Raw genomic sequence first — 8,894 nt, 5'->3', positions numbered from 1 at the left:
AACTCGAGCAAAGTCTGGATATCTTTTGTAATAGAAGCATGACATTGAAGATGACCTTCAAGGTCATTTCAAGGTCATTTCAAGGTCAACTTTTTTTATTTACTTATAGCATTACCCATGAATAACGACGTGGACATAGTAAAATCTATTCCCTTTGAGGTGCTTAATTAGCGTGAGTCCCTTCGCTTCTCGCGTCCGGGGTGCTTGATTAGCGTGAGTCCTCTCGCCTCTCACGTTCGGGGTGCTTGATTAGCGTGTTTTTTTTCAAGATTCTCTCATGTTTTCTTTCAAGATTCGAAGTTCAGCGCAGATGTTCAAACTGCAAACCTTGAGCTTCTTGACAAAAAGCTATGCGGTTATAAAAATGAGTTACAGCATTACGAATCATCACTCTATCAATTAAAGCGGCCTCTTGCATAATCCGATTCCGCAGTTCATCTAAGCTTTGTGTTTGAGTGTCGTATACTTTACTCTTTAAATAAAATTCCCAAAGAAAATAATCAAAAGGCGTCAGATCAGGGGATCTAGCAGGCCACTCGATTTCACCTCTTCTTCCAATCCATCTATGAGGAAACTGAGTATCTATAAAATACGCTCGAACGTCCCTTTATTGAGATTAAGATAATACGAAAATCGTATGTACGTACGTAAATTTAGTTTTAATTCGTAAATTCGTATAAGATAAAAAAATAGTGACAGAGATTCATCCGCAAGTAATAAAATGAAAACTATCAGTTAGAAAGACAAACGACTTGTTTGAAAAGAAATATTTGGGAGCGTTTACGTCGTAAAAGTTATTCCATTTAATTCTTATTTTTCTTTACAAATATTTCTTTTCAGCTCAAGGTTTACAGTTTGAACATCTGCGCTGAACTTCGAATCTTGAAAGAAAACATGAGAGAATCTTGAAAGAAAACACGCTAATCAAGCACCCCGGACGTGAGAGGCGAGAGGACTCACGCTAATTAAGCACCCCGGACGTGAGATGCGAGGGAACTCACGCTAATCAAGCACCACAAAGGGAATAGATTTTACTACGTCCACGTCGTTATTCATGGGTAATGCTATCATCATCACTCCTTTTATCTCCTTTATGTGGAGCATAGGACGTCTACGAGTCTCCTCCATCTTACTCTATTTTGGTCAATCGTTTTTATTTCTGTCCAGCATTTTCCAATAGATTTGATTTCGTTATCTATTGTTCTCCTCCAAGACATGGCAGATCTTCCTGTTTTGCGCTTTCCTTGCGGATTGTATTCCATGGCCATGCGAGTTATGTTATGCGGATCTTTTCTCAGAGTATGGCCGATCCATTTCCATTTTCTGCGGCGGATTTCAGTGTCTATTTTTTCTTGCTTGGAGGCGCGCAGTAGTTCTTCATTAGTTGGCGAGTTTGGCCAGAACAGTCTCAGAATTCGTCGCAGACATTTGTTCACAAAGACCTGAAATTTGTTTATCAGTCCATCTGTGTTTTTCCAGGTCTCGCAACTGTATAGCAGCACAGATTTGATGCAGGCATTGAATAAATGAAGCTTATGTAAGTTAGACATCTTTGAGTTTCTCCATATTTTATTAAGTCTGAGGAAGACTTGTCGGGCCTTGTTTATTCTTTTGCTAACATCGATGTTGGTTTATCCGTCTTTGGCAATTACGCATCCAAGATATACAAAGTCGTTGACTTCTTCGATTGTGCGTCCTTCAATGGAAATAGGTGTGCTTATGTTTGTTCCAATACGCAGGGTAATGCTATAAGTAAATAAAAAAAGTTGACCTTGAAATGACCTTGAAGGTTGTAACTACCTGATTTTTATACTCGGACTAGCTCGTCGGGAATGCGTATAAAAAAGGTTCGGCGGAAGGAGTATTCGCGTCGGATCGGTGTTTCGGAAATACGTGATAAGTCGGAAATCGCAGAAGAAAAGAAAGAATATAAAAGTGATAGTTTGATGACAAACACAATTTATTACAACAAAAGCAAAGATATTATAACACACGAAGATATAACATAAAGAAAATATAATACAGAATACGGACGCAAATCACGGTGATATGGACGAAGAACTAGACGAACGCGGATAACAGAAATATATATATAATCGCAAAGCGGACGCGGACAATGCAACGAGACTTAATTCTAAACGCGCAGGATATTTACAAACGGTCGCGAGCTATTACGGCGATTTGCAACGCGGCGGAACGCGGGTATACGCCAGCAGAGAATCGCGGCGCGACGCGTAAATCGAAGATGGTTGAGAAGAGAAGGAAACGGATCCGATAACCAGCGGCCGGGAACGCCCGACAGAGGCAGAGAGCGCCCTACCCCCTTTCGAGTGCCAGTTATCGGGACAGGAATATTCGAGATAGGACGAACAAAAGGTGCGGAGGTGTGTAGGAAGCTGCAGCGGTTGTCCGGAGGCCGAGAATGCCCGCAGAGGCAGAGAACACCCTACCCCCTAGGTTCGTCGGAACGAGCAGGTCTTGGATGTCGGTCTCGGAGCACTGTGAAGGAGCTGGTGATTCGGAAGTGTGCGGTACGGCTGGTGATAGGAAAAAAGGCCGCGTCGCGTAGTCGACGCGGTATTTTATACGGAGCCGCCAGTCTCGTTCGCAATACTCCGGTCGGTCTCGGTATTTTCCGCCGATCAGCTTCTCGTGGAAGAGAGGATTTCCGATCGGCGGTCTCCGGCGTCGATAGGCATTTTCCGACGAGACTGGCGGTTTCGGCGACCGGTACCTGTGAATTATTTCCGATATAGAGCCTTATTTGCAGACATGTACAGTAGTGACGATACCATTTAGGGGGGCATCGTTACAAGGTCATCTTCAATGTCATGCTTTTATTACAAAAGATATCCAGACTTTGCTCGAGTTTGAATGACCTTAGAGTGACCCTCAAGGTCAAACACTATGACTTAAGTACATATCTGAACGTAAAATTTCCCGCTCTTTCGATTGCCGGTGTCAAAAAAGGGGGTTTCTATTTAAAAAAACAAAGTTAATTTTAAAATAACCTTGAAGGTCAAGCTCAAGGTCAAATTGAAGGTCACCGTTGAATTCCTCGTTGAAAGTTACTTCAGAAATGATCTTGACCTTTTTCAAAAATACCTTACTTGAGAAAATATTCAGCCGTCCCGGGACTTATTTGACACCTTATATATAATTGATTTGGAAGCTTTAATAATAATATGTAATATTGTATAATTAAAATCTCATTGCATTAAATTTTGTTTTTATATTTGCGTATCAATTTCCGCGCTTGATAATTATATATGCTTTTATTAATTTACTTTGCCACTAATTAAATTTAGTCTATTTATGGATTTTTAGGTATTTTTAGCGCAAGCCTCAGCACAATTTCTGCGGCGTTGAATTCTTTGGCGGCAATAATGTTGGAGGATTATTTAAAACCCTTGTATAGAAAGTTTAAGGGGCGTGAATTCTCCCCTTCAAAGTCAGCCTCCATTGTTAAAGTGCTCGCTTTCATAATAGGTATTGTTTCCATTGCACTGGCATTTTTAGCGCAATTTGTGAGTGGTGTAGTTCAGGTAATGCTCGTTACTATATCTAAATATAAGATCGATGAAGAGAAAATAAATATCTTTGGCCCCTTAGGCTATTTTCACTGTCTTGGGAGTAATCGGCAGTCCGATGTTAGGTATTTTTACTCTTGGCATGGCCACGGAATCGGCGACAGAAGGTGGCACGATAGTTGGTGCTCTTACGGCATTTTCATTTCTATGCTGGATCGTCTTTGGTCAGCCACGTCCTGTACCACCTAAATTACCAACTACCATCGAAGGCTGCGATAAGAATAGTACAAATATGACGATATTTATTGTGCAGAACGTCATAAATTTTTCCAAGTAAGTGATTCATCAAAAATAATTACACGAAAAGAATGGTAAAAATGGTTTTGCTGAAAAATATGGAAATAGAGGCAAGTAGAAATATCAGCAGCTAGATCATTAAAGTAATTATACATGTATCGGACGCGCTCGAGCTAATCGTTAGAATGTCCATATTTTTACCATTACAACTGTGTACAACATTAGAGCATTATTAGGCTATTGATTACGTCTTAAAAATCATGGCAAAAAGGAACTAATACGTTCACGGGTTTTTATTGTTGGATTCGGTCAATGGGTCATTTAATAAGAAAAAACCGCGGAGTACTATTAAATTAGAGGGTGGAAATCGGAGATAGGGGTGAAAAAGCTCCCTTTTCAGTTTTTTCAATATATCTCGCGAACGAAGCAAAATTTCGATATGCTTTATAAGAAATTTTTTGTAGATAATTAAATTTCCGATCGGAATAGGTTTTTTAAAAAATTAAAAAAAATGTTTTTCATGCCGAACAAGTAGAAACAAAAAATTGAAAAACAGCAAAAAATCCGAATTTTGTTGCTTTTCTACTTTTTTGCCTATAACTTTCTTTTGGTCAGAGATAGGTATAGGGAATGCTTCATAGAAAAAAAAGTAGACAAAATTTCCTTTAAAATGCTGTAGTCAAAAATTTTTTTTAGGTTAAAATTGGTCCAAATATGGCCACTCGAATATAGCAATTTTTTTCGATTTTCATCCCTCTTATACTGATATTGTTTCAATTCTCATTTTGTTGGACAAATTATTATTTTACTCAATAAAAAAGTTACTTTACATAAATTGGTTTTTTTTATTGAGTAAAATAATAATTTGTCCAACAAAATGAGAATTGAAACAATATCAGTATAAGAGGGATGAAAATCGAAAAAAATTGCTATATTCGAGTGGCCATATTTGGACCAATTTTAACCTAAAAAAAATTTTTGACTACAGCATTTTAAAGGAAATTTTGTCTACTTTTTTTTCTATGAAGCATTCCCTATACCTATCTCTGACCAAAAGAAAGTTATAGGCAAAAAAGTAGAAAAGCAACAAAATTCGGATTTTTTGCTGTTTTTCAATTTTTTGTTTCTACTTGTTCGGCATGAAAAAAATTTTTTTTAATTTTTTAAAAAACCTATTCCGATCGGAAATTTAATTATCTACAAAAAATTTCTTATAAAGCATATCGAAATTTTGCTTCGTTCGCGAGATATATTGAAAAAACTGAAAAGGGAGCTTTTTCACCCCTATCTCCGATTTCCACCCTCTAATTTAATAGTACTCCGCGGTTTTTTCTTATTAAATGACCCATTGACCGAATCCAACAATAAAAACCCGTGAACGTATTAGTTCCTTTCTATATGACATAATCAATAGCCTATATTATCATGCTCTACTATTGTATACAATTATAATTGGTTCAACATATAGAATAATTATTCAGAAGCAAACTGCGCAGTGTATGACAACACACTGGCAATAAATTTGTTAAAATATTGAGCAAGCAAGAAATAAGGTCTATACCGGTCAAAGCTACATATCTTTGATTTAAGTAAGTGCTTCAAATATTAGATCCACAACATAATTCTTGGCTCTTTTTAACCAAGTTTTGGTGTAAAATTATAAAAGAATGAATATTAATCTAATCAAAAAGTAATTTCGTGCACTTAATTTTCACACATTTTCACGATCTTTCAAGCAACTGTAAGAAGCGGCTTAAGAGTTAATTATTTTCCTTTTGATGCGACCACGAAGTAATATGAAGAAGATCAAGCTCAAGCGGTCGGCCATGAAAAAGATGGACTCGAAACGTGGCTGTCTTCCCATATGTCCCTTTGCCAGTCAGTAAAATAATATTACTAGGGTGACGTCATCTTACTGATTGGAGAAGTGTTCCCATTCTCGACAGTAAAAAAGTGACGTCAGGACTGTTGCGTTTCTACGCCCTATGGTTTCTACAGTTTTCGTGTTATTTGATTTTATTTATATTTTCGTCAGCAGTGATCTTCATTGAATTGATGAGTGTTGGTTTTGGGGATTGTAAAGAGAAGTTGACGAACTTGATTATGTATGATACAGAGAGTTTAATACAACGTGTTTACAGCAGCAAGTTACAAGCCAGACTGATCCGCATAAAGACAAACGAATAAGCGCAGGCGCAAAGAGCAAAGAACAAAGAAACATATACCAATAAAGCATACTAATGTAGTGACGACAGACTCTACTGCGGAATCTGCTGAAACTAAGAACAGCCTACATACTATACATTGCATATTCCAACACCCCGCCTCAATGTATGAAGGATGCAAACAAATAATTACTTAAGCTTCACACACACCAAGATGAGAGCGTAATTTTATAAATTGGTCCCCCGCCAAACTCTTCATCAACATGTCCGCTATTTGCTCTTTGGTACTTAGGTATTGTACATCTATCTCTTTATTTCGATGCATATCGCGAACAAAGTTATATTTTACATCTACGTGTTTAAGTCTACGGTGCTCCCATCTACTCAAGAGATGGATGACAGATTGGTTGTCCTCGTAAACTAACACAGGATTATTATTGTAAATATTAAAGTCTCCTAGAAGTCCTTTTAACCAAATCACTTCAGTTAGAGCCGTTGCTAATGCAACGTATTCTGCTTCCATTGAGGATAACGTTACTGCAGTTTGCTTCCTCGTTGATCAGCCTACTGCAGATCCAAAAACTTGCAGCAGATATCCAGTGGTGGACTTACGATCATCATCCGTGGTCCAGTTGGCATCTACGTAAATCTTAAGCGGTGCTTCCGGATCCGGATTACTTCTAAAAAACAATCCATAATTTAGAGTACCCTTTATGTATCGAAGAATCTGTTTTAAACCTTTCCAGTGAATAAGTTTAGCGTTGCTTTGAAAACGACTGAAAAGTTTACTGCAGCACTCAGGTCTGGTCGTGTAGTTAGCATGAGATACATCACACAAGTTCTCTGTAAGGTTTCAACTCTATTATTGTCTCTCCTTCGTCCTTGTATTTTCCGAAACTCGTTTCCATGGACGTTTTTGCGGGTTTACAGTCCAACATTCCAAATCGAGAGAGCATATTCTCCATATATATCCTTTGACTTAGGAATATTCCTTCCATCGTTTGCTCAATTCTTATCCCAAGAAAGATCTTGGATTCGCCGATGTCTTTCATAGAAAACTCTCTCTTAAGTGAGTTTACAATCTTCCGCATCCAATCTTCATTGTTTCCTGCAATAAGGATGTCATCCACGTATAACAACAGGTAGATACTATGATCCTCTGAAAAACCTGAATATAAACAGTTGTCTCGTTCTGATCTCCTCAGTCCTTGACGTAGAATATACTATAGAATGAAATCTAGCGTTCCAAGCTCGTAGTGCTTGTTTCAATCTGTATAACGAGCGATTTAGTTTGCAAACGAGATCACCATCCTTGATAAATCTTTGAGGTTGTTTCATGTAGATAGTTTCACTGATTGATCCATGTAAGAAAGCGTTTTTGACATCTAACTGTCTGGTTTTGAGCTTGAATTTGTTCACAATTGAAAGAAGAGTTCGTACCGCAACAGGCGCATAAGTCTCATCATAGTCCAGTCCCTTCCTTTGTGAACATCCTTTAATAACTAGACGTGCTACTTGTACTTATTGATATTTCCATCTAGACCTCTTTTGATTTTGAACACCCACCTATTATCGAGTGCTTTTCTTCCAGGAGGAAGTGTTACCAAATTCCAAGTTTTATTTTCCATGAGTGATTTCATCTCTTCATTTACTGCAAGCAGCCACTGTTCTTCATCGTCTCTTCCTTGTATATCATCAAATTGTCCGGGGATGTCTTCTACGAATGATTCCGCAGATAATGCCAATACAGTATAGTCTTCCAGATACTTGGGTTTGTTTCTGACTCGTACACCTCTTCCTAACTTTTCGATGTCCTGTTTCGACGGTGTATACGAATCATCTGACTCAACTTTCTCTTCTCTTCCTGTATCTGCTGTTCCGTCTAGATTTGAGATCCTATTAGTTTCTTCCAAGTCTGTTGTTTTCTGTTGAATTAAGCCATCGTAGAAGTCTCCAGTTCCGAATGTGAATTTTGATTCAATAAAAATAACATCTCGTCCTAAAATTATTTTGTTGTCTTCAGGGCACCAGAGTCGATATCCGTTCGCACAGTAGCCTATCATTTTGCAACGTTTAGAACGTGATTCGAATTTTTCGTTCACTAATTCCTTTGGAATATGGAGGTATGCTATAAATCCAAACATTTTTAATTTCTGAAGATCTTGTTTTTCTCCAAATCAAAGTTCGGCCGGCAGCTTACCTTTCAGCGCACTTGTTGGGCTACGATTGGTCAAATAAACTGCAGCAATCACCGCTTCCGATCAGTAAACCTTACTCATCTTAGAGTTCAGAATCATACACCGTGCTTTCTCAATTAGAGTCCTATTCATTCGTTCGGCGACTCCGTTTTGTTGAGGCGTGTAGCGAATAGTGAACTCGTACTGAATTGAACACTTCGCAGTTTTCGAAGTGTTGTCGGATCTCCGTGGAAATGTATTTGTGCGGGCTTGTGCCTCTATGCGCTATGTGTAGCGCTATTTTCTCTTATGAAAGCCTTGTGGCTCAAGTATTAATTGGCTATGCTTGATGCAGCGTGTGATAATGCTCGAAGGACCAGTGTTGGCAAGAAGCAACACGAAAACATAGTTGATAATGATACTTATTTATTCTTATTAAACTCATGCATGTGCATGCTTGACAAGCGTAGAACACAGAAGGTGAACTAGTGCAAACTTAAAGACTATATAATAAGCGTAAAGAAAAATCATGCTGCTGCATGCTTGGACGAAAACGAACTAGGAAGAAGAAGACGGAAGTGGCGAACGAACAGATACGGAAGCGAACGAACGCAAACGAACGCAGAAACGAACGCTGATAAGCGAACGCGGAGGAGAAGGGGAACGCAGGTAGCGCTCTTTTCAGAAGGAGGGAGCGTGGCAAAGCGAGCGAAAATACAAAAGTG

At 38.5% G+C, this 8,894-nt stretch overlaps 2 protein-coding genes across 2 annotated transcripts; one reads left to right on the top strand and one right to left on the bottom strand.

Moving 5' to 3' along the window:
- Nucleotides 1-510: 510 nt before the first annotated feature.
- Nucleotides 511-1,550, bottom strand: LOC108774498 (uncharacterized). Its single transcript, XM_018540628.1, has 2 exons — nt 1,134-1,550; nt 511-582 (listed from the first exon to the last, which is right to left on the bottom strand). The coding sequence occupies exons 1-2, from the start codon at nt 1,548-1,550 to the stop codon at nt 511-513; spliced, it is 489 nt and encodes a 162-aa protein (XP_018396130.1).
- An 872-nt stretch (nt 1,551-2,422) lies between these two features.
- Nucleotides 2,423-6,058, top strand: LOC108774497 (putative sodium-dependent multivitamin transporter). The gene is made up of 4 exons (XM_018540627.1): nt 2,423-2,540; nt 3,328-3,545; nt 3,613-3,863; nt 5,944-6,058. Exons 1-4 carry the CDS (start codon nt 2,423-2,425, stop codon nt 6,056-6,058), a joined length of 702 nt encoding a protein of 233 aa, XP_018396129.1.
- The last annotated feature ends 2,836 nt before the right edge of the window (nt 6,059-8,894 follow it).

The sequence above is a fragment of the Cyphomyrmex costatus genome, unplaced genomic scaffold (assembly GCF_001594065.2).
Source record: "Cyphomyrmex costatus isolate MS0001 unplaced genomic scaffold, Ccosl1.0 scaffold256, whole genome shotgun sequence".
In the NCBI taxonomy this organism is placed as follows: domain Eukaryota; kingdom Metazoa; phylum Arthropoda; class Insecta; order Hymenoptera; family Formicidae; genus Cyphomyrmex; species Cyphomyrmex costatus.
Note: the sequence above shows the minus strand (reverse complement) of the source record. Positions and strands in the feature narration are given on the sequence as shown.

Excerpts from the sequence above, each read along its gene's own strand:
- LOC108774497 (XM_018540627.1), top strand. The coding sequence starts at position 2,423 with ATGCCCGCAGAGGCAGAGAACACCCTACCCCCTAGGTTCGTCGGAACG. Across the intron at positions 2,541-3,327 it reads GGAAGTGTGCGGTACGGCTG|GTATTTTTAGCGCAAGCCTC; the intron begins GTGATAGGAAAA and ends ATGGATTTTTAG. Across the intron at positions 3,546-3,612 it reads TTGTGAGTGGTGTAGTTCAG|GCTATTTTCACTGTCTTGGG; the intron begins GTAATGCTCGTT and ends TTGGCCCCTTAG.
- LOC108774498 (XM_018540628.1), bottom strand. The coding sequence starts at position 1,550 with ATGTCTAACTTACATAAGCTTCATTTATTCAATGCCTGCATCAAATCT. Across the intron at positions 583-1,133 it reads AAACGATTGACCAAAATAGA|ATACTCAGTTTCCTCATAGA; the intron begins GTAAGATGGAGG and ends CGTATTTTATAG.